The sequence below is a fragment of the Chrysemys picta genome, chromosome 10 (genome assembly GCF_011386835.1).
Source record: "Chrysemys picta bellii isolate R12L10 chromosome 10, ASM1138683v2, whole genome shotgun sequence".
NCBI classification, from domain to species: Eukaryota; Metazoa; Chordata; order Testudines; family Emydidae; genus Chrysemys; species Chrysemys picta.
Genome location: NC_088800.1, coordinates 9,192,586 through 9,218,452, shown reverse-complemented (window position 1 = coordinate 9,218,452; position 25,867 = coordinate 9,192,586). Strand labels below are relative to the sequence as shown.

Below are 25,867 nucleotides of genomic sequence, written 5' to 3'. Positions count from 1 at the left end.
CCCCAGAGCCTGCACCCTCAGTCAGAGCCCTCACCCCTTCCCACACCCCAACTCTGCCCCATCCTGGAGCCCCCTCCCGTACCCTGAACCCCTCATTTCTGACCCCACCCCAGAGCCTGCACCCCCATTTTGAGACTTCACCACCTCCCACACCCCAACCCCCTGCCCCAGCCCAGTGAAAGTGAGTGATGGTGGGGAAGAGCAAGCCAGCCAGGGGGAATGTAGTGAGCGGGGGCGGGGCTAGGGTATTCGGTTTTGTGCGATTAGAAAGTTGGCAACCCTACACTCCAGCAGTGGAGGTCTGGGGAGAAGCGTCTGTCTCCCTCGGCAGCTCCCCTGCAGAGTCGGTCTCCTCCTGGGTCAGGGCAGCGACAGAGGCCTGCCACGAGCCAGGCACATCCGTCTCTTTCCCTGGCTGGGCTCTAACGAAGCTGGAGGTTCCACCTTTTGTACTTCCTGTCCCACCTCTCAACTTCTGGTGGGAGGGGCACATCCAGCCTGACTCCGTCTACCTGGGCACAGAGAGTGGTTCCTCCCCTCTGGCTTGGAGGGAGGCCACACCGCCTCACTACACCCCTGTTTATGCTTCCAAGAATTGCATTAGCACTTTTGGCCACTGTATTACACAACAAGTTCAGCTGATTATCCATCATGACCCCAAAATCTTTTTCAATCACTGCTTCTCAGAATAGATTTCCCTATGCTAGAAGTATGGCCTACATTCTTTGTTGCCAGATGTATACATTTACCCATATTAAAACACATTAAACCCCATATTGTTTGCTTGCATCCAACTTACCATACATTGAATTCGTCTGTTTGATGTTTATTTTAAAATATGTAAGGAACTCAGACATTATGGTGCTGAGCATAGTATCAAAATCAAGTTAGATTAGCTAGATAGTCAGATAATTACTCTGAGCTATAGTGAGGAGTGGGTATCTATAAATATATGTGGGTTTTTGCAAACAAAACATTTAAGACAATGAGAAAGAAAATTTAATTGGGGTGGAAATGGATAGATATGTATTTGTTGTTAGTCACTCTGCTTAATTAAGGGGAGAAAAACCCAGTGGATTACAACTGTACTATAAATAAGTTGTAACAAGTATACAGACGTAACAACTTAGTCCAATTAGTTTATACATGAACATTTTTCTGATCTAAAATGTAGCTGAACATTTTATAAAAAATTGTTTTTCAGACTCTTCTTTGTTTCTTAAACACAGTTTTAAGACTTCTAAAAAAAGAAAAAGAGAAAAGAGAAAGCAAACTTCACGCAGTACTGCTCAGACCTCTCTCTAAACAGAGACATCATAATTTACATTTTGAAAGAGTTATGTGATTCCCAAATCATGTCTGTCACATGAATCCAAACTGGTCTCAGTCTGATGAAGTCTTTTTCACTGTCCAATAGGAACCTGCATGTTTCAGAACGGTTTGGAACAAAAGGGTGTTCCAAATCAGGCAGATTACTACAGATGTATGAATTACGATACTACTGTTTAGAACTGAAAGACTACCAGATTTCACGTTCTGGAGCCAAGTTTCATGGATTCAAATTCCAACACTGTGGTTGTGACTGGTAAGTTTTTTGTTTTATTATTTTTTTTAAATTTGCTTCCTCTTTTAGCCAGCCATGGAATGCACACATGCCTGATCTTGGTCATAAACGGTTCCCTGGAGGGAAATACAGTAGCAACTGGTCATAGTAACAATTCCAAATGGAAAATAACTCACTGCTGTGCCTTCCTAAGAAAATCAGATGTATATCTCCCCTTTATTGCCATCCAGTTTGGTTAGTTGCTCCCTTTCTCTCTTTTAAAAAAGAAATCTTTAACGACATCTTCTCCTGTCCAAGTTGTGTAGCTGTCGGCAGTATAAACTAATGTTAGATGAACCTGACCCAAAAGGAGCTCTAAAGCAGCAAAACTAGGTTGCATCATGCCGCCACATAATCAGGGTCTAGAATTAGAACAACACATGGCAAATTTCAGGGTCTCAGTTTCATGGCAAGGTAAGAGAAAAATCACCAAAGGAACAGCAGCCTCAACACTGCTGAACTAGCCCATTAAAATTAAATATACCAGATAAGCACGCCTGAGCATGCAGGTTAAGGCACCAGATTTGAAAGTTTTCTCGCTCGCGATAGGTTATGCTGAATCACAACTGCAGACCCACCAACTAGAGAGGTTTTTGAGCTTTAAAAGGTTAAAACTCTTAAGGAATGCTGCTACCCTCTTGACATGTGAGTTGCTGGATAATTTTCCACTATAGGGCATCTGAGGACATAGGGATGAGGCTGAAGCTACATCAACATGTTTGCCCATGATGAGCTCCTTGTTAGTTTTTCCCCTTACATGGTCGTTTAGGTAGAGACTCCACTTGTTGAAATAGCTTTAGAATGACGTGTCTGTTAGACGCACAGGTGCCACTTAGAGGAAATATAGAGAATTATAGCGTGCCTCAATCCCATTTTCACCTGCTTGTAATATAAACTCGCTGGCGCTGCTCGCGGCTTTATTGTCAACTACCTAATAATATTTCAGCCAATTTGATTTCTGTGTTGGCTTAACTATTTCAATACAGTAAGACCTTCTTACAGTGATTTCTTTTAATAAAACAGCTTTACCCTAAGCAATAGTTCTTTCTGACCACAGCTGTAATTTACATGTTGCACTGTGACCCAGTTCAGAATTTACATTTTACTATAAACAGAGTTTCACTCTGATTTGGTACCACTATATTCTTCACTGAAAGTGAAATGGAACAAGCATGGAATGATCTATATTTCCTTTTCGGGAAGAAAGGATGTCCTTTATTTCACCACCACCACCACACACAACAGTGAAGCCTGTGAAACTCATTGTCACAAGTTATCATTGTGACTAAAAGCTTAGTATGATTTTTAAAAAAGGATTAGATATTTGTAGGAAGAAAAGGGGGAAAAAAGGAAGAAAAATAAAAAAGAAAGGGAAAAGGAAAAGACAAACCCTGGAAGCAATTTAAGGCAGGTGTACCATGCAGGTGGCCTAAAAAAATATTTGAGTTTTTTAACAGCGTCACTGCAGCCTTTATACTATAGCTAAGGCTGTATAGCTTCCATAGAAGTAACGTACTTTTTTAGGGACCAAAAGGGCAAATTTTATGTACTTCAGCCGATATTTTATTACATTTTTGATACTCTTTTTTCATTGGGTTTATTTAAAAAATTACGTGCTTTAAAAAATGGGGATTAAAATAGCTTTACAGGCTTATCTGTATTAGTTGTTCCACTGACCAGGATCTAAGACATTACCTACAATCCACAAGTGCATACCTGTACTATCTGATGTGATTTGGGATGGGGATGCAGAGAATGGGACGAGTAGAGCTAGTGGGGAATTTTTTAAATAAATTCTTTTCCCGACAAAATGCCTTTTCAACCAAAGAGAAAAGTGGTCATTTTTTAATTTTTGATGGAAAATTTTTAAACAAGAAATTGATTTTCTTTTTTCAAAAAACTGTCCATTCATCTCAATGGGCAACCCCTTTCACTTTTTCACTTTTTTCCCCCCACCTTTTCCACATGGAAAAAAGATAAGCGAGAGAAAGTGGGGGAGGTTTTACCTACCAAAACAAAGCAATTTTTTTCAAAACATTTAAAAGAAAATTGATTAAAACATGATCATGAAATATACTTTACCTTTTTCAATGAGCTCTAGCACTCAGAATTCTGTAGCGATAGTAAATGGAACAGAACACAATTTGATTTCAACACCTTTTCCTATAAAAACTATTCTAAATCACTTGACACTGATTTAGTAGGTAATGATGGGGCTTAGTCTCCTATTGTGAGAGTAGCGCTGTTGGCGCCAACATACCCAGTTACTTCAATTACACTAGCCACCTAAGAAAGAATTACTTAGTAAGCATTGCAGAATCAGGCCCTAAGTGGATGCATGTGTTCTCTGTAAAAAGGGAGATACACCTCTACCCCGATATAACACTGTCCTTGGGAACCAAAAAATCTTACCGCATTATAGGTGAAACCACGTTATATCGAACTTGCTTTGATCCGCTGGAGCGCGCAGCCCCACCCAGAGCACTGCTTTACTGCGTTATATCTGAATTTGTTTATATCGGGGTAGAGGTGTCATAGAATTCCCTTAAGTATTACAAAGGCTGGTCTACCCAGTCGATTCATAGTCCACAACCAAGAATATCAAGGTCAAAAAGAACAAGTACATGAGTGCATATAATCCAACTCATGGTACTTGGAGTTCAAGCACAGTTTAATAGCACCTTTCTTTGATTTCAGGCTTTGGTCCCTTTCGACAACACCTCATTAACTCTAGCTGGGAAGCAGTGAAGGTAAGAACTGAAGAGGTTTTTCATGCAGGTCCATGTAGGAAACAAGAAAGGGGGATGCTTTGACTATAACTTCGTTCCTTCCATTGTTTGTCCATAGCCCAAAGCCGGTTCTTTTGTAATACATTAACAAAAAACAAAAAGGGGGGGGGGGGCACAGAGGAAAAAGCAGAAACTGCTGAATGAGTAAAAGATGAAAACGCACAGATTACTTATAATGCTTAATTTTGCATTGAGGTTTTTAAATCTGCCTTTTAAGTAACAGCCTTGCCTTGAAGAATTTAAAAACTGGACATATTTTTGCTATAGTGCCAGAACACCCCTTCCAGCAGCAAAGAAAATGCAAAGGCAATACGTTCGTTATATTTCAGGGGACATCTGCTAAGTGAATGGAACTAAAATTGTATATTTACACACGTGCACACACACACACACACCAACCTTAATTATAGAAATTGGAAAATAATCACTTTACGACAACAATCCCTAATAGTCTGTGGCAGATCTTCATTATCCACTGTCATGTCAGATAGCTCTGAGCAAAGATCATGCAGTGTCCCTTGGCTCCGAGTGTGCCTTTTTGCTCAACTTTGCCTTCCCACTTTCAGTTGTTACCAGCCTCCACTGTTAATACTGAAAAACAAAATTATTCAGATATGGGTTTTCCCACTGCTGGACTCTATCTGTAACAAAAACATCCCTGTATTCCACCTTGCTACAGCCAAGGAAGATGAGCTTTGGAAATTCCTTTTTTGCTCCCCAACCACATCTAGGAGACCCCTATTTGATCATTTCACCCATCTACTGCAGGGGTTAAAAAAATTGGTGGTTTTCAATTAATATTTGGAGGAGTCCATATTTCCTGGCAAGCACCATTTCCCCAAATAAGTTCAGGTAAATTTCTGATTACGTTTTAAAAGCATAACTTAAAAGGCTTATCTGGTGTTAAACCAAGCCAAACCTCACTTCCTCTAATCTGATTTAGGGTTGTTGCACTCAGACATAAGGGGAGACTGAACTTGACAAATTTCAGCAGCGGGCATGTGGCTAACTGTAAAATAATAGCCTAGTCCATTATATTTGAAAACTGCACTTATTGTAGCAGCAGGTTTTATATGATTTATTAGTTGGGTATTTTAGTACCGTAGCGCTCTCAAAAAGGTTAAAGGCTGTCATGTATTTCTGAGAAGCAGGAGCAGCTACAGGTTTCTGCTCAGTGTGTGTACGCATCATCTCTGTTCAGTACAATTTCCAGCCATTTGTAACACACAAAATGGCTGCTGCAGGTTTCAACACACAACCTCACCCCCATTCCATTTTCTCTCCTTGGGTATTTATTTGTACAATTAATCTAAGAGAAAGTCGTTCACACAAGCTATGTCAATGTTCTTGGCTGAGTCACAAGGACAGACAGAACTGCAAAATAGAAAAGAGATTATGAAAATGAGATTTGAAGTGAGATGGAGGATGGATGAGGTAGAGAGATTGAAGGGGAGGGGGAAGAGAACAGGTTCTGGATGATAGTAGAAACGCGGAAGATGCAGAGAATAATAGTGATAGTGCACCGCAGGGCTGAGAGGAGCCCAGGGAAAGATGAACAGAGGTGGCGGTCATGGTCTGATAGGTTGGCTCAAACATGTCCTAAAGAAAACAAGAAAAAGAGAGAAAGACAGGTGCAAGATTCATCTGGATCACTGAATACATGAGAAGCCAATAGAGTAACAGCAAAAGTAAGATGTTTGTGCACCATAATAACTGCACTTGCTGATGATGCAGTGTCCACTGCTACAAGATTACATCCTTTATGCAAGCTGTAATGATAGCTATTGAAGATTTGACTTTAATTAAATTGAAGTGCAGTAAAGCCAAGATTAGTGAGATGCTCCCTGTTGGCAAATTTTCACCAGGATCAAAGCAGAAACCAACTCCTCTAGGAATACAGTTGTCTTCAATGAATGTGTACAGAAGAGGGCAGGGGGTGGGGACACAGATCAACACTGGAGGGGGATCTTAGTGTTTGGAAGAAAAAATCCATTAGGTATTCAGTGAAGTGATGAGGAGGAAGGTAATCCAATCCCCGTAGGCTACTAAAAGCAGAACACATACTTCTGTTGTACCTTTCAGTACCCCAAGCATATCAGGAGGCCTATAAGTTATCCCAACCCGAGCTTGACGTACACCCCAAACCACAAATATTTATCACTTGACAATACGCTTGGTCATCACCACCTGATTTCCATTGGTCCTAATTTTAGACACAGTATCATCTTATCCTGGTTGAAAATAAAATACGTTCTTTATCTGCAAGCAGAACAGCCTAAGGCCAGAACGCGCTGATGAAACAAGTTTTTGTAACATCATGTCATGTGCCTTCTGTGCCAGGAAATTATGTAACGATAGCTAAAACATTCTATAATTAAAAATACCTAAGTCACGGAGCACAGAGATCAAATCCCCTTCCCTCGGCTCCAACACCCTGTATGTGGGATTAGTTTCTGCTTGTATTGGAGATACTGCCTCGGTTTCTGATTCCATTGTGGTGCAAGGAAGCAAAATCTAGATGATGGAAAGAACTACGCAGCAAAACAGGAAGAGTCTGGAACTTTGATAGACCAGTGAGTTGTTCTGGCTGGCCTACACTTAAATAGCAATCTGGGGCCAAATCCCACTGGCCTTGATCAGCCGAGTAGTCCTGGGACTTCAGGAGGCCTACACAAACAAGCTAAAGTCAGCAGAATTTGGCATGTACATTTGGTTGGTCTGAGCTCCTGCTCTCCTTACACAATCCGCCACATTCCTTATGGGGCCTCTTCTACACCCACCGCCACCAAGGACTGACATATTATAGGCACCCTCCTTCTAGTCAAAGAGAACTGGGCCAAATCCTGCTCTCCTTATTTACACTGAAAACCCGTTGAAGACCATGGGAATTTGACTGGAATAAGGCAGGATTTGGCCCTCATTGTGGAGCTTAGCAGCAGCGATTCTAAGGTGACTGGGAGTCTGTGTGTGGCTCACTAAGTGATGCAAGGCAATCCTGCCACCCCAGAAGACCAACCATTAACACACCCAGGTTCAATATAAAAAGGACTGTACAGTAGTAGCAGCTTTACTGACCACATCCATTCAGGCTGGCTATCTATCTAGAACTAGTTGGCTCTCCCCTAAACACTGCCTCATGAGGGTTTGTGTAAAGCCAGTCCCAGCAGGGCAGCCACTTGCCACCTCTTTGTAGGTCAGCATTTACCTTAATTCCCAGTTCCTGTAGGAGCACGGCAGCAATCACAGAACCAAAAAGCATCGATGCAGTTTCACCCTCAATACTCTTCAGCGTGGATCATTATAGGCAGATTCCTCTCATTCTGGGAACAAAGACTTCTCTCCCTTGGGCCATACCTTTCCTCTTAAAGCCCTGCTTCCTTAAGACGACCCAGCTGCCAGGCCCTCTGTCTCAGGTTGGCAGCTTCAAACCTCTCTCCTCAGGGAGTGGCAGGTACTTTGCTCTTCCACATATGATTACTGAGCCCTTCTCCTTGCTAGTTGTAGGATACACTCCCCCATCCCAGCCGCATGGATCCATTGAGAGCAGTCTTTCCTTCTGTTATTTCAAAGCATTAGTCAGGCACACAAACGTGGGGAGGGTCAATTGGAGGACAGTGCTTCTATTTTCGGTGACTAGGCTGAATTCTCCTTTATTGCCATCCTGAGGAGCCAGAACACAAGAATGAACGAGCCAGTCTAGGTCCATGACTGCTACCAGGCTCTGAACTCTTTCATATTGTCCTGGAAAGAGACTTCGTGATGGGGTGTACCAGGCCCTTTGAGGCCCCCTGCTCCTACCTCACCCCACCCAGGAAAGGAGCGGTGAAGGTAAGTCCTCCAGGCCTGCCTAGAAAGGCTGCAAGGAAGCAGCCAATCAGAGCACTGCAGGCACAGTTAAAAGGAGTGCAGGGCTTGAGTTAGTCAGTTCTGGGCTGGGGCCAGAGGAGTAAGGAAGGGTGCTTCTTGCTTGATGCTGGAGCTCTAGGGAAAACCAGAAGTTGGGTTCTGGTGGAATTGGCATTTGGTGAGGGAGAAGAGGAATTGAGAACTTCAGCCCTGAGGTAAGGATGAAGAGGAAGGGGCTACATGGGAAGCAGTCCAGGGAATGCAGCAGCAGCAACTATTAAAGAAAGTAACAGGTGGTGGCTATTTGTAGGGTCCCTAGAGTTGGGACCTTGTCCCCCCACTGGCTGCTGGGGAAGCAGCTTAAGCCCAAGTGATAAGACTCAGTATTAAGTCCATTAATGGCTATTAGCCAGGATGGGTAAGGAATGGTGTCCCTAGACTCTGTTGGTCAGAGGATGGAGATGGATGGCAGGAGAGAGATCACTTGATCATTACCTGTTAGGTTCACTCCCTCTGGGGCACCTGGAATTGACCACTGTTGGTAGACAGGATACTGGGCTGGATGGACCTTTGGTCTGACCCAGTATGGCCGTTCTTATGTTCTTATTAAAGGCCTGAGAAACGGGCTAGAATTTAAACAGAACAGCAGAGAACTGCTGAGGACAAAGTCACCAGGGAGAAAGCCCTGGGAACAATGCTCTATACCAGTACAGGCATGGACTTAAAGCTAGCCCAGAAGGACTTTTTACCCTGGAAGTGGTTCCTTCCTGGGTTGAGCCAATGAAGACCTGCCTGACAAGGGCGACAGCCAACAGAGGGGACCGGGAGCAGAGAGAGGGGGCAGGTTCGCACTCAGTGGTCAGGAGACTCTCACGAGACATCTAAAAGGATTTTGCTTTCCTAGTTGGTAAAACACTGCATTTGACTACCTATTTTGTGATATAAATAAAATACACAAAGCATGTGAAGAATACCTGCCATGTTTGCATTAGCATAAGTTCACATCTCAGCCCGAGAAGATACACACGCAAGGCATCCATCAACATTACTGGGAGTTGCATCCATAGATGTCCCATTCATCAGAAAATATACCGCTTTAGTATTTAGGGGAAAGGACAAATCAAAAGGAAGTGAAGATAAGTGGTTCCGTCAATTCAGGGTCATGGAGAAATGCTTCAAAGTTTTTACTAAACACATGGCCTGGCACGGTTGACTAGTGCTGGAAAGACTGAGCTTTCCTTTTAGAAATCTGTCTTTGTAAAGTCTTTCATGGCTCTTATAACTCCAGTCACCTGAAATACCCTCTTAAAATATGCATGAAAGTGCAGCAGCAACTTTTAACTCTTGAAACGTGGAGCATAATTTTCACTCTATGGGAAAGCAACACAGACAATACATTTACTTCAGATCAGCTGGCAAATTGCAGTCAGTGATTGTAGAGACAAGGTGGGTGAGGTACTCTCTTTTATTGGACCAGACCTGAAGAAGAGCTCTGTGAAAGCTCAAAAAGCTTGTTTCTTTCACCAACTGAAGTTGGTCCAATAAAAGATTGTACCTCACTCAACTTCTCTCTTTAATATCCTGGGACCAGCATGACAACAACAACACTGCAAACAGTCAGTGATTATGACAGGTTGGCTGCTCAGTGTCATTCACAGTTCCCTCAGAATCACAAATGCCTTGAATTATTTATTTCATACTATAGATCCAACTAGTCCCCTCCACCTGACCCTGTTTCTAACTCTCCTCCAAACAAGGTCAAGTGTCTGCCACGTGACAACAGCCAATTACCAAGTCAGCGCAATGCAGGATCAAGATCAGGGTCCCAACTCGATAACAGGACTCAAGCCTAAACACAGTGGCAAAACTCAGCATAATTAGTCTATGATGATTGCATTAAAAGGGAAATTGTCAACTACTTCTAGGACCCAGTTTTTCTAGCAGCAGCTGAGAGACAGACTTCAAGCCCTGTTCTTTATTCGTCCGTGGACTCTGTGATTTTAGGAAATGTGTCATTTAACCTCTCTAACTCACTTTAACCAGCAGTGAAGAGACTGCTATTTTATCTACCTCAGAAGGTTTTCGTGGAGCTTAATTAATGTTTTTAAGTGCTTTGAAATCCTTCAGTGAACAGGTACAGAGAACTGAAAGCTATTTTTAAAGGGTTTTTAATTTCAATTTTTCAAGTTTCCTTTATTTATAAAACATTCTGAGGAGCTGAAAGTATACCTGCAGCCCTTTAAAAATCCCTTTTTACATTTATTTACATGTTTGGTAAATATATATTTTAATTCCCTTATTCTTACCCCAGCACAACACTGTTAGGATCTTTTATAACACAGCACGTGCAAAAATGCGAGCATGATTCTGTGCCTAATCTGCATGAACAGTTACTTTAAAATGTGTGTGAAATCATGGTAACTGACTCCATGAAAATGCAGTTGCATATCTATCTAGGTACTGCTACCTCATTTTGACCTGAGCAGCTAGCCAATATTTGGAGTCTTGTGGATTGTTTACATTAAGAGAAGTTGATGATAGAGACCTGTTTCCTTAAACCAATAGGACTCAAACAGGAGGCACATTTTTTGTTCATGGTTCCAAGCCTCTTTCCAGCCAGTCCTCTGCCCAAAAATCTCCCTTGTCTTTGAGCTATGTTTCCAGGGTGTCTCTTGCTGTCTGCTTGGCCTCTCTCTGCCTGTTCCCTGTCTGCTGCTTAGACTCACACACCACCAAACAATACCCAGCAAAACCCTTCCATCCACATAGCTCACTCTCTGACCAGCCTCGCGTGTGGCTTGTGTATTGTTTCAACTAACTTACTCCAAAAAAGGACCTTAACAGCTTCTTACATTTATTCTGAATGAAGGGATATTACACCCACCAGCTTCACCACATCACACCTAACCTCCATCATAACAGTATGTATTTGGTCCTCATCACTATAATATCAATGTGCCCCCTAATATTTAATTGATTGTCTTCATAGCAACCCTAAAGAGCAGTGTTTCCCAAACGGGGGTTCGTGAATGTTACAGGGGGTTCTCAGGGAAAAATTCCCTAATGGCGGACAGAGCTGTCCCTAGGGACTGCGGGCAACACGGGACCAGCAGCCCGGAGCCCCTAGACTTCCAAGAGCTAAGCAGATCAAAGCAAGCAGATCTATCACACTGGGGAGACTTACCCTTCAAGACTCCTTATAAGAAATGGAAAGGGAGGTGGATATTTTTTGCTGTTTTTAAAATTAAATAGACAGCTAGTATTGTTTTTAAAATTATTATGAAGAACAAGTGTGCGTTGTTTGCCAGGACTGCTCAAGACCTGAATGCTTGTGTAGGAGGAACTCTGAGTTGGCTTCTTAAATACCTTCATGCTGTTTCACATCTGATACTCCTAGATGAAACATAAGAGCCTTGTCTTATAACATTCTTATTCAAAGTGATACAAGCTACGAAAGTGAGATCTTGGAAGAGTGTTGCCGTTTTCATAATGCAATAAAAATACTGTAATGATAAATAATAATTAATAATAATACACAGTGTGTAATAAACATGTCACACAAACAAATCTTATATTTCCAAGATCACTGCTTTTATAATTTACACTCAGATAAAGGAGAAAATTCCTGGAAATATTCATTTTTAAGAGGGGGTTCACAAGACTAAAGTATCATTCCCATTTTACAGGAAGGGAACTGAGGCAGAAGATAGGTTAAGTGACTTCTCCAGTGTTACATAGGTAGCCTGCGGCAGAATCAAGAATTTAACCTAGTACCTTAACCTCTAGACCAGGGGTCGGCAACGTTTGGCACACAGCTCACCAGGGTAAGCATCCTGGCGGGCCGGGCCAGTTTATTTACCTGCTGACGCGGCAGGTTCAGCCGATCGCGGCCTCCACTGGCCGCGGTTCGCCGTCCTGGGCCAATGGGGGCAGCAGGAAGCGGCGTGGGCGAGGGATGTGCTGGCCGCGGCTTCCCGCTGCCCCCATTGGCCCGGGACGGTGAAACGCAGCCAGTGGGGGCAGCGATCGGCCTAACCTGCCGTGTTAGCAGGTAAATAAACTGTCCTGGCTTGCCAAGGTGCTTACCCTGGCGAGCTGAGTGCCAAACGTTGCCGACCCCTGCTCTAGACTATCCTGCTTCCCCCTTTGACTATTTGTATGCTTACATTGTTGCCGATTTTCTGCACAGAAATGCATGTGCGTCATTGAGAAAAATCTAGTCCATGTCACCAGGAATTGGCACAATCCTGGGAACCATATTGTACAGGGCTAACAATATTGCTTTTGGCCTTGTCTGCACATAAATTTGTACTGGTTTAATTAAAAGTGGCTTATTTTGGTTCATTTTAAGCCTTTTTCTAATCGATTTACAGTAAACTACTGGTTTAAACCAAAATAAGAGTGTCCACATCGCCCTTTCACTAAGTCTGTTTAAAAATCACAACTTCTGTTAAACTGCTGCAACTTTTCATATAGACAAGCCCTTAGTAAATAGGTAGCCCTACAAATTGGTTTGCTCAATGACTAGTGTCCTCTTAAAAAAAAAAGTCAGTATCTGAAGGATAACATCTCAGCACGGCTTTCTCTATTTGAAAACAGATTGAATTTGAGGAATAAGCTGCTAGGACAGCACCCTGTGAATATTTAATTATGTAAGAACTTCCTGGTATTCCAAATTATGGTCCATGACAGTATCACGAGGTTTCTAAAGCTCAAGGTACCTGCTAACACAGAAGCTGACCCATTTTATAATTGCTACACCTGAGCTCACACGTTCTTCCTAGATTACTATTGTTTCTGTTCTTATAGCATGGCGTTTCATAGGACAGTCAGCTAGAACTCTGGCAAGTTTGGGCAATGCTCCCCTGAATCATTAACCACACGGCACCCAACCGAACAGATTTCTGTGTTCAATTGGCCAATGAGGCCATCCTCCATTGCCCACTTTTTAATTTTTCAAAGAAGTACCTTTGTGCTTTCTCCCACACCGCTCCTCACTCTTGGGAGGAGCTCCCCATAAACATCCACAAACCTCATTATCCTCCTCCTAATCCCTCCTTAAAACATTCCTTTGTGATAATGCGTACAAAAACTTGATAACAGTTAAGCCATTGTGGTGTGGATACCACAGCCTATATGCTGACCAATAGTGTCTCAATGTTTCACTGTACTCCCTGTCAGTATCCATCTGTTGTTTCTAGTCTTAGGGCAGGTCTACATTACAGCTGAGATTGATGCTCTGAGATCAATCCACCGGTGGTCGATTTAGTGGGTCTAGTGAAGACCCTCCAAATCGACAGCAGATCACTCTCCAGTCGACCCCTGTACTCTACCCCCGACGAGAAGCGTAAGGTAAGTCGATGGGAGAGTTTCTTCCGTCGACCCCCCGCGGTGTAGACCCCGCGGTAACTCGACCTAAGGTACGTTATTCACGTAGCTGGAGTTGCGTAGCGTAGGTCAACTTTCGGTGGTAGCGTAGACATAGCCTTATACCAGGGGTCGGCAACGTTCGGCACACGGCTCACCAGGGTAAGCACCCTGGCGGGCCGGGCCAGTTTTATTTACCTGCTGACGCAGCAGGTTCGGCCGATCGCGGCCCCATTTGACACCTGCCCACCTTGCCATAGAATACCATAGAAAGGGCTATTTTTGTACAGATGTGCAAAACATTGGTGGATCACTGCTATCAGTATGGGCTGGTCAGAGAAGGTGAATGACGTGTGCAACTTTAACAGCAGAGGTCTTTTCAGACATCTGCAAGCAGGGGCATTCTTTCCTGAGTGGTGGATTACCTTTGGGAATATTGAAATGCCAGTAGTGATTCTGGGACCCAGCCTATCCCTTGCTCTCCTGGGCTCATGAAGCCATTCACTGGCCACCTCAACAACACAAGGAAAGATTCAAATAACGGCTCAGCAGGCACAGAATGATTCTTGAATGTGCTTTTTGTAGACTGAAGGGATGCTGATGTTGTGCACTGGCTAGATTGGTTATAGCTGCCTGTTGTGCCCTGCATAATATCTGTGAGACAAAGCCCCAGCTACAGTAAGTATGGCCTACCAGGGGCTGGGGGAGGGGGAAGGATTTCTGTTGCATGAAGCAATACAATTTCTGTCCGGATTCCCCAGGTATGAGCAAAGGGCACTGAATATTGGCACTGTTTTCCACAGGCAGTGGTGCTTTTAGCTGATGAGGGTAACAAAAGCAGAGAGCACACAGCTGCTGTTTGGTATGCCAGGCTCATATGTCACTAACTTGTTTACTGCAATGGTGCCAGCTGAACTCATCGCAAAGTGGCGTGGAAAAGTGACCTACCGTGGAGGAAGAAATAAGGCAGCCTTCCTTATTAGAAAGCGTACAAACTTTTGGGAGAAGATTGCAGAGTATCTCTATGAAAGTTTAATCGAGATTCTCAGGAGGGTGAAAAGGATATCCCCATGTACATAAACAAACTGCTCCACATGCCCCTCCTTCACACCCAGCTTAATCCTACAGGAGAATGAAAAGCACATGCCAACTCTACCTCTCTTTGTTGTACCTCTACCTCTTCTAATATGAATAAAACAATTAAAAGTCAGTACCTCTGCCTTGTTAAGGGGGCATGGGCTGGGCGCCATCCTTAAATTTAACCATTGTAAGGAAAGACACATGCACAGACTTACCTGAGGTCCCTTCCCCTTCATCAGGCTCATCCATGCTCACCTGGAGGGACTGGCTAGCCTGGGGCAGTCTCAAACAGGTCCTGGCTCGTGATATGGCTGCAGCCTCCTGCCGTGTCTCTCCCCCTCTTCCTCCGCCTCACTGTTCACAGCAGGGGTCTCTGTCTGGGACTCCTCAGAGGTATCCATGGTGCTGTGCTGGGTACTGGGGGTATCTCCACCAAGTAGGACATGCAGTGTGTTGTAATAGCGGCTGGTCTCTGGCTCAGCACTAGATCGATCGGTTTCCCTGGCCTGGTGTTATGCCTAGCCAAGTTCCTTTGCTTTCACACAGCGCTGCTGCTGATCCCGGTCATACCCCTTTGCCTGCCTCCCCCACACACTCTGCTCATATCTGTCCACGTTACTACGGCTGGTCCATAGTTGTGCCTGCACAGCCTCTTCTCACCACAGGCCCAGGAGATCCAATACCTCCTATCTACTCCTGGCAGGACTGCGTGGGGCCAGCCTGTTGGTTGGACGGTTGCACAGAAAAAGGAAGAGCTGCTAGGTGTGCTTGCCACTCTGGGCAACCAGGAAAAGGCATTTTAAAAACAAGCAGGAGGCTTGAAAGGAGGTGAGGGGGTAGCTTCCAGTCTCCAGGACAGCAGAGTTTACAACTGAGACCAGAGCGGTCAATGTCACAGGGAATGTGGCATTCTGGGACAGCTGCTGGAGGACTGTTAGGGTTCTCACAGGTCACACAGCACCTACATTAGCACTCCACTAACCTCAGTGGATTGACCATGGCTCCACGCTGTTTGAGGAGGTGGTTTTATTGCATTGCCATAACAGGGTGTGTACATCATCCAAAGAAATTTGAGCATAGATACATGCACAGATAGGTTGACACAAAGTGGCTTACGTCAACCTAAATCTGTAGTGTAGATCAGCCTAAATAATAATAAAGCACTTATTTAGGATCTAACAGAGATTGTCTCTTCCTTTCTGTCCCCGATACAGTCTTCAGCACTTTGCTGCTGATCAGAGTTCCTCCTGTATAAACTACGGGCCAAATTCACGCCTGTGTGTGTCACCATTGATATAGGTGGAGCAATACCAGGAATGAATTTGGCCTAGTCAGTTACAATTCAAACTAAGAGTTCAAGAGGTGAATGACAGCAGCACCTTTAACATTTATTTTTGGTCCCCATGCTTTACAAAGAAGTTACAATCAGTCACATTACCCAGGCCTTGCAGTTAAAAGAGGAAAAATCTCATTAAATATTCAAATTAAATATGCGTTAAAAAATAAAATGCTAATCGTAAATTGGCTCGGGTTTTATTTTTTTGGAAGCAGAGACACAGCACTGCATTCTTAAGCAAAGAGGATACAACGGCCTCTCAAAGACTGTCAGTGCCCAGAGGAAAAAGGGCTGGCAGTGTTCTCTAAATGTGTTTACTTCCCCACAGGCATTGTTTCCTTGCTCGTGTCACATCGTTTATTGAGCACAGCTAATCAATGTTTCCGCTGACAAGAAAACTGGAATAGTTTATTTAGGAAGCCAGTGTTCAAGGGCAAATTTCCCAGTCCACACAATTGAGACCTGGGCTCCTTCCATGCAAGCGACCCTAGTGAGAAACAGGTCCGCTTTCCCTTAAAGGCACCGGAATGCTCTCCCACCATGCCTCTTCCCAGTACACATCTAGTTTCCAACCAGACCCTTCCCTAACACAGAACAGATTCCCTCTGCAGATGTTTACTTCCCACAGGAGACCTACCTTCATGGCTTACCAACCACTCCCCTGCTCCCTTGCCTGTAAGCCCTATTGTCCTGACAAGAATCCCCCCAAGATTCATGCATTAACCATCGGAACAACTTACCAAGGATCAGGGTGGACTCTCCATCAGTGGCAATTTTTAAATCAAGATTGATGTTTTGCTAAAATATATGCTTCTGCTTCCAACAGGAATTCATTCAGGGAAGTCCTATGGCCTGCAGAGTACAGGTGGTCAGACTGGTTAATCATAATGGTCCCTTCTCCCCTTCTAACATATGAATCCTTACGAATCTTCTGGATGCCCTTTTCAATGACTATTTCCTCATTTTGTCTTCTGAGGTTGGCTGGTCCCTCCTCCAATCTAGCTTTTTAGATGGTTCCATTATTTCTCCCACCCCAAATCCAGAGCAAGAAACCAAATTCTTCAGGGAAAGTGTTGGGGTTCATGTCTTTTATAGGCAAAGCATGAGAATCCCATCCCAATAGGTGCCATTTCCCTATATTGAGGAACCCCCTACAGCAGCTAGGCAGATGTTCCACAGTCCAGGGAAACCTTGTCCATTACAGCTGGGGTTTCTTGCACTGATAAAATCAACAAGCCTGAAATAAGTAATCAAACAACAAATATGGCCACCTCTCACAGCCTATTTGATTACAACTCTCTGCTATTAATAAAATGAAGCTGCATATAAACTGGGGATATTTCCCACGGCCAACCTTTTTCCTTGTCGACAGTGAGGTAATTCCTCTTTGTCCAAAGCACCTAAAACTAGAATAAGCCCTAGAAAACAGCATAAGGGAGCGTGCTGCCTTGGCAGAAGTTGGACTAGATATCCTCGTGGGAATTTTGTATGATGTGTGTCTCAGCGGAAGTAGAAGTTTGGCTCTCAAGTCCTCTGAAGGGACAGTGTTGGTTATATCAAGGTTTATAACACATTTTTCATAAGTTGCACATAGAATCATAGAATATCAGGGTTGGAAGAGACCTCAGGAGGTCATCTAGTCCAACCCCCTGCTCAAAGCAGGACCAACCCCCAACTAAATCATCCCAGCCAGGGCTTTGTCAAGCCTGACCTTAAAAATCTCTATGGAAGGAGGTTCTACCATCTCCCTAGGGAACCCATTCCACCATCCTCCTAGTGAAAAATTTTTCCTAATATCCAACCTAAACCACCTCCACTGCAATTTGAGACCATTACTCCTTGCTGTCATGTGGTACCACTGAGAACAGTCTAGATCCATCCTCTTTGGAACCCCCTTTCAGGTAACTGAAAGCAGCTATCAAATCCCCCCCTCATTCTTCTCTTCTGCAGCCTAAACAATCCCAGTTCCCTCAGCCTCTCCTCATAAGTCATGTGTTCCAGCCCCCTAATCATTTTTGTTGCTCTCCGCTGGACTCTTTCCAACTTTTCCACATCCTTCTTGTAGTGTGGGGCCCAAAACTGGACACAGTACTCCAGATGAGGCATCACCAATGTTGAATAGAGGGGAACGATCACGTCCCTCGATCTGCTGGCAATGCCCCTACTTATACAGCCCAAAATGCCGTTAGCCTTCTTGGCAACAAGGGCACACCGTCGACTCATATCCAGCTTCTCGTCCACTGTAACCCCTAGGTCCTTTTCTTGAGCGAGAGAGATGATATACATTACACAAATGGTCCACAGAGACGGCTGGTCACATGTTATTAGTTCTTCTCCTCGTTTCCAGTGGCTAAATCACTTTAAAAGTAGCTAAAATATATTAAATATTTTCCTAAGGTAACTTTTTCCTGTAAGCCATTGCTTTTTGCCAAAGAGATGTTTGGTTATCAGGAGGAAGAGAGATGGTCCACACAATCATTAATGCTAGGGGAGTTGTCCATGGACTATTTGGGAACCACTAGGGTAGATATGTTGCATTGCAATATACTCTCTGAATTGGATCAAAGTCTGATTTTTCACATCGCCCTTTGAGACAATCTAATGCTTTTCAAGCCTGTGTTGCTTCTTTCTACGTACAGGAAATGTCCAAGTTAGGCCTTGGTGAAAACATAGATCTACACATCATGCAACTGCCAGTGTCTTACCAAAAAGCAAAGGAGCTCGTCTGTAAGATATGGGGGACTCTTCAACCACTAGTGAGTAATTATATAGTTTAATTTTTTTCGCTTAAATTAAAATTGAACCAAATAATACAGTGTCTGTTCAGAAGGTGGATACAGCTTGTCCACTAGATATAGTCAGAAAAAAACAGGAGGGTGGAACTCCTGAGCGTGTGCCGAGAGGTAGGTTAGATGGACCAAAGAAACCCATTTGAGCTTTAAAAACCTCTCCCTCATTTCAGCACACGAAATAAAGGGTAATATCTTTCAACCACCTGAAGCGATAGTGAGCAATGGGATATAATTGTGTCCCTCTGAGACAGGCAAAATGGACAATCAGGTCTTTGAAGGACATTGCTGTGGAGTGTTTTCATAGTATAGCCACCAAGAATATTAGTGCCAATGATCCTCTATATTTTTCACTCTGTGAACCACTTCATCAGAGACAGAGCCCTTACATGATCTCACGTTCTCCTCCCAACTTCTTACTGAGTGAAATAATATGAGAACCATTTTGTGGACCATCACCAAAGTCTTCATGAGCCACTGGTGAGCTACACCACTGGAAATAGTTATGCTGGCAACCTGCATGAGGAGGGTCTTTCCCAAAAGAAGTCATTCAGTTGCTAGAATGGCTTCTGACAGCTCTTACCAAGGATCTGATGGAGAGGGAAAGAGCATTTAGATCATGACCCAAAAGCGAACCTTAGCCAGACCACAGATGGACTCAATGCCTGTTTGTTCGGAGTGTGAGCTGTCGCAGAGGTAGCTGAATGTGTGAACAAAGCCAGTGTAGCTCTGGGCAACGAGCAAAAAGGGTGAAGTGCTGGATTCGGTGACAGTAGCTAACTTAAGCTCAGAAAAACAAACATGGAAAAATACATGGGGAGATGGGCATGCACATCTGAGAATGCATGGGTGTTGGAGGAATATTTCTCTGCTGTATCTAGTTTAGATGGGGAGGGGGGGGTGCATTGATACAGAATCCTTTGGTTCCTTCACAGCAATCAAATGACAGCTGAAGAGAGCCCTTTACGTGCTAAACAAACATCTCCTACACCCACAGTACATAGTCATCTATCTAGGTTCTTAGATGATGCTCATCATCAGGGTATTAGAGTGTGTAGCCTTACAGGACAGGATGACTGCTAACCATTACTCATTACATATCAGAGTCTCATTACATAAGAAATCTACCACATGAATGTTTGAGAAGTTTAAAGAAACAGCTATTGTTCAAGAGGTGAATGTACACACCTTAGATACATTTTGGGCAACTGTTTAATTTGGTTTTTACTGTATCCCCATAAAAAAAAACTTCCTCTTATGAAAGGAAACTAGATCAACACAGAATGTCAGGCTTTTTAACAATGTTTTTGTGGAATAAATTTGAATCAGTTATATACATATCACTGCTAGGAAAAAATGTTTACACAAAAAAAATTAGAAAAGAAAATAGTTCATTATTGAATCTTGGGGTATTACATGGACTGGTAAAGTTGTAATTTTTTTTTAAATAGTTATGAAACGTGTATTTTACCCCCACTAAAGCATGTTCCTCTCAGTAGGCCAACTTTTAAATCAGGAGCACCTAATGAGAATTAGGAACATAAACAACAACTTCTGTCTAATAGTGATGCATTTATCTGGTGTCAAATGATTAAATGACACTTTGAAATAGTGAGGAGCATGATATAAAATATATACGGTGCTTAACTATGCATAACATAGTCCTGGCCTACAACCCATTGATAAATAGATTTGGGGCCAAATCTTGCAATCCTTGTGCATCCAAAACTTCTATTTAATGACGTTTTGGGTGTGCAAGAAACTCAGGATTTCAGCTCTAAAGGAAGAAATACAGCTGAAGTACAGAAAGTCTCTCTTATTCCAGCATTTTCATCCAATAGAGTATTTTAAAATGAGGCTTTTAAAAAAAATCCTCCTTTGCTTAATTGGGAAAACTACTTATTTGGAATAAAAAGCTGCTGACCGATAGCTTGATTAAGAGGCTTCTCTGTCCTGAGGGCAATATAATCTGGAGTGGGTCTTTAAAAACTCCCCAAAGTGTCTGTGTAAATCAGACAAGATTGTGGAGGTGCCGTTTAAAGTGTCAGCTAAAGATTTATGATGAAAATTGGTGCAACTCGATGCATATACTAATGAGGAAATACTTTAGCTTTTAACAACGCCGCTGTATGCAGAACAGTGGAAAGAACTGCTGTGAGTTACAAGAAGGGGCTGCGTATTTCCTTGTGCTGGTTTCCTAATCTGACTAGATAAAACAAACAACGAAAGTCCAATTTTATTCTGCATTACAAAGGGTCATCTACGTTTTCTGTAAAGAGGAGCTATAAGTAAGACACTCCAACTTGGAGCTGCTATTTCATAAACTGCTTGGCGCTACTGCATTGGATGTTTTTAAAAACAGGTCTGTCATTTTCATTTCCTGTTATTCACTCTGATGGGGGCAAAAAAACAGCTCACTGTTCACATTGGACTTGCTTCATCCTCCAAAGCAATCATCCTTGAACAGTGTGGGAAGAACAAAGGCTACAGAGAGATGGATGTTTGTGGTTTTTGCCCAGAAGATGGCTGTTGTCTGTTAGATGGCCCAGAAAAGATTGAGTCCACGATTAATATGAAAACTCTCTGGAAAAACATTTCGGTGGAAGGGATTGATATCGTCTTTTCCAGAGATGCAGGAAGGTAAACACATTATTAGTGGGAGAGGATATTCAAGAATCATTACAAGTACTTGCTCCCCCACCAACACACATATCTACTTAAAGTTAACAGTCACAGGTGTGAAAAGGACACAAGGGACTGAAAATTTAGAGTGATGATTTGCACAAAAAGTAAGGCCAATAGAAATGTTTCCTTGAATTTGTAAATTCCAGTAGAAATGATTTTTAAAACAAAATATGACAGTGACCCAATTTTTTCAGCACTGTGCGAGATAATGAGAAAAAGATTCTGACTAGCCACTGACTTTAATTCACTTTCATTGTCCAAATGGAGCGAGGCGGACAAAAGGTGAATGAGCAGCCTTCAGAATAAACAAATTCATTTTAAAATTTTTTCTTTAAAAAAAAGGTGTCTATGGCAACTAACAAATTTTTTAATGTGATTCTTTTACCAATCTTTAAAACAACAAACGAAACCCAGGATTCTTGAAGGTCAAAATTAGTTAGTTTTTATTTTCAGAGTGTTTGGGTCTCGGAGTGATGTGATATGAGAAAAGGGAAGAATTTATCCAGCGAGTATCTTACACACACAACATTTTTTGAAATTGTGCTACTTTTATGTAGGGGGCTGGGAAGTGGGTGTCCATCAAATCAAGCCAGCACTCAAGGAATGTTTGTTTCTCAAAGTGTTTTTTTTTTGTTTTTTTTTAATTTCCATTTTTCCTAACACAAAGCACATAAACCAAATCTGGCTTAACTGCTTAAACTGTGTTTAATTAAATCAAAGTCTAGCTTTTCTTAATTCTGCCTTTTTTTTTTTTTTAATGTTGTAGGTACATCTGTGATTATACCTATTATACCTCTCTGTATTATGGTAATGGAAGAGCAGCTTTTATACATGTGCCACCATTATCCAAATTGGTAACTGCAGACTTTCTAGGAAAAGCACTACAAATAATTATCTTAGAGATGTTAAAGCAGTGTGGGGAAAAGAATGAATAAAAAGGATGGTTTACAGAAGACATGCAAGTTTCTCAGAATACAGTAAAATTATTTTAACCTTCCTCTGAGGCAACCCTTAAGATTTAAAAACAAAAAACAAACAAAAATTACATCGCATGGGAGGGCAGAATTAAAATATGTTCCAAAATCCTACAATAACTTTAGCAAATTTTTCATTACATAAAAAACAAGTAAAACAAATTACAAACAAAGGAAGAAATGTAAACAATCTTTTAGGGGAACGCCAGTGACTGGTGACTTATCTTGCTAATGGTAACAAATTTGCTTCTGATTTAGGATAAAAGGAAAATTCTCAAGAAAATGGTATTTAAAAGGCTACCTTGCTCAAACCCCAAAGACTTGTGAAATGTCAAGATACAAATTGCTTTAAAAAGCACTTTGAAAGTTTGTTCCTGCTGTCCGATATGCAGGTAGACTTTGTATAGCTTACATAATAAATTGCAGTGATGTGCATGATTATGACCATACAAAATTATAACTTCATATACACACAAGGGAGAATTTTATCCCCCGAGCCCAGGAGACTAGATCAGCCATACGAAAGCTCTCATTTGTGGAAAATCACATGCAATGCTCCCATCTTGTGGGCCTTTAAAATAACCCCACACCCACAGCAGTTTCCCTGTATGTGCCAAACTACTGTCCCCCCCCTCAAAAACCCACAAAGCTTTTCAGTGGTGACCCTTGCATTTGCTTTCAGGATGCATTAGCAGGAACCACCTTTGAAAGGCTTAGTGTGTTTTTAGGGAGAGAGCTGTCATTTGACACGAAGGAGATGGTATCACTTCCTGCTGGTATTGTGCGCCTGCGCATCCAAAGCAGACTGTAAACGTCTTTTGATGAATTAGGGATTACAACCGAAAATGGATTTTTCCAATTTGGCAACAACAACAATTCAGTTATTAAGCTGGATTTTAATCACAAGAAAAGAACACTTACCCCATGCTCTAGGTGTCCATGCTGTCAAGGAAAAAGGCAATATTTATACACAGTACAGCACTGGGGAAGAGACTCCCAGGTCAGATGGTCCCAGGCCATTCAGAGCTTTATAGATCAAAACCCAACAGCTTACGTTCCCACAGGAAGGGCAACTCATGGAGCACCAGGGCTGCATGCTTTGTCGGGGCAGACTATCCCATTGAAAAAGTAGGCTGGCTGCATTCTACTCTAGTTTCAGCTTCTGAATGGATTTAAAGGTGTCATTTCTCAAAACGAGTATTGCTGGAATCCAGTCTCACACCAATAAAGGCACAGATCACGGTAGGACCGTCTGCATGTAAGAGAAAAGAATGACCTTTTAGCCATACTGATGGAAAGCGGAGTCTTGGTCACTGCTGCCGTTAGATCATCAAAAGCGGCTGGGAATCAAACCAGAATCCTTGGTAACGAACAGTGACATGTTTTCAGCCAAATCCTTTCACTGCTCTCATCCACAGACAAACACGTTAAAATACACTTCCATATTCCATTCTCTGGACTGGACGGGACACAGGCATGAAGTAGGATGTCACTGTTGCCCTCAAAGCATCTCAGCCCATATTCTCCTTGGTAACCTCAGTAATGGCTTCACATTCACGCTGAATAATAAGAGGGGAGACCGAACAGCCATTGGGACGGGAGAGGAATCACGCAACTGGACCCTTTGGGATTTCTTCAAAGGAAAGATATGGGAACAACCTAAAAGCAGGCCCAACCCTCACATCTGGTACCATATCAACACCACCTCAGTGACAATGACAGCAGATAGATATATCAGCACAGAGGCCTGATCTTTATCCAACTCCAAGCTATGGTCATCATGCCGTAAGTGCAGTCTGTGTGTCGTAAACCCTGAATGACAAGGGTCAAATGCATGAAGATACCAACAGCTGTCTTGCCATAACCTTTTCCATAGTCTTAGTAGAAAATGCACTTAGGTACTGGTTGATTAAAATTAGACTGCCAGGGTCTAGAGATGGCTGTGAGCAGTGGCTGGACATACGCTTCCTTCAAAGAAATCGCACCTTGCCTTCTTCAAAGAAGCCTACAACCTCCACAAGTAACGGACTCAAAGTCTCCTGGGGCTTCAACAATCAAGCTCAGTGACACTGTCTGGAACTCAAACAGGGAAGGCCTAGCATTTATACACTAAACGGATGTGATATCTTAAAACTGACCTGTCCTGCAAAACAGGAATATTTTAGTTAGCCTGCCCCCTACACAGTTTTTATGTTTAAAAAAAAAAAAAAGCTATCCTCTACAGGAGAGGTAGAATTTTTAGTTTTCTGGGACTATACTTTCTTTGCTTAAGTTCGGGCTAGCAAATAACAAAAATCAGAAGACAGACAACTGCATACAGAATTATTTTATTTAACTTAAATCATGTAGTACTGTAACTACTAGAAAAAAGCAGAGTAAGAGAAACTAAAGGAGCCATTCAAAATAGACAAAGTTTCTTTTTTTCATAATGTAAAGAATCCAGAGTATATCGCAATAACAGGAATAAATTCTTACAACAGAATATACAAAAACATTTTGAAATTTTTTTTTTATCTACTGATTCATTTTAATATAAACACAGGAATTTCTTTAGGAATAATTTATACACAGCAAGTCTTTTTTAATGTAATAAATTGGCCATGTTATTACTGTTTTAATTTTTTTTAAAAAAAAAGCTTTTTTAAACAAGAAAACTTGGTAAATGTTGTATTTGCAAATGCATCAGTTCCATAGCGCTTTCTAGTTTTGCTTTTGTCCCAGAGGTAGACAAACTCTGGCCAATCCTTTCAACTCAAACCTCACTGGTTTAGAAAACAGAAAGATAATTCTCAAAGGCATCTAAACCATCCATAATCTTCAAAAGGTAGGGGAGGAGAAATGTTCAGTCTAATTTGGAAAAAAAAAATAGGATCTTCGGTATTCTTATTTAAATAAAAATAAATAGGGACCCTTCCTTGTTCATCTCAACAAAGCTCTAATGATGCTAGATATCCACATATAGGCTGCATACAAAACCATCGTATTTGAAGTGATAAGAAATCTGTAAACATAGTTTTCTTTAATTCAATGATAACTATGAAAACTGCCTTTCATCATGCTGTCTATTACACAGTCACATCCTTCAACCCTCCTGGCAACAACAAGAAAAAACGGTACTGAATAACACAACTGAGACTGCTTAGCAGCAATACCTATTCTGTTTCCATAACCAATGAGGTTCTTTCAATCCATTAACTGCACTATACAGTAAAGTGAAATGACCAGTTAAGATGATCCCACCCCAACCAGAGGGTTCTGGAAGACCAGGATACTGAAGATACAGAACATTTTCCCAACCTCTTTATTTACTCATTTACTGTACACTGGGACACAAAGCTTGGGGGAAAAGGGATGAACCATGAGCTGGACAAGTTAATGATCCTTTTTGGCATATTGTA

At 42.3% G+C, this 25,867-nt stretch overlaps 1 protein-coding gene across 2 annotated transcripts; it reads left to right on the top strand.

The window, feature by feature from the left end:
* Window positions 1–1,419: 1,419 nt before the first annotated feature.
* Window positions 1,420–24,716, top strand: PGPEP1L (pyroglutamyl-peptidase I like). 2 transcript variants are annotated; one of them, XM_024102897.3, is made up of 5 exons: window positions 1,420–1,585; window positions 4,301–4,353; window positions 18,661–18,777; window positions 21,224–21,450; window positions 22,262–22,537. In XM_024102897.3, exons 1-5 carry the CDS (start codon window positions 1,552–1,554, stop codon window positions 22,428–22,430), a joined length of 600 nt encoding a protein of 199 aa, XP_023958665.2. In that variant the 5' UTR covers window positions 1,420–1,551; the 3' UTR covers window positions 22,431–22,537. The 2 variants fall into 2 exon arrangements, with proteins under 2 accessions (XP_023958665.2, XP_065415295.1); XM_065559223.1 differs by lacking the exons at window positions 21,224–21,450; window positions 22,262–22,537 and adding an exon at window positions 23,888–24,716.
* Window positions 24,717–25,867: the final 1,151 nt, after the last annotated feature.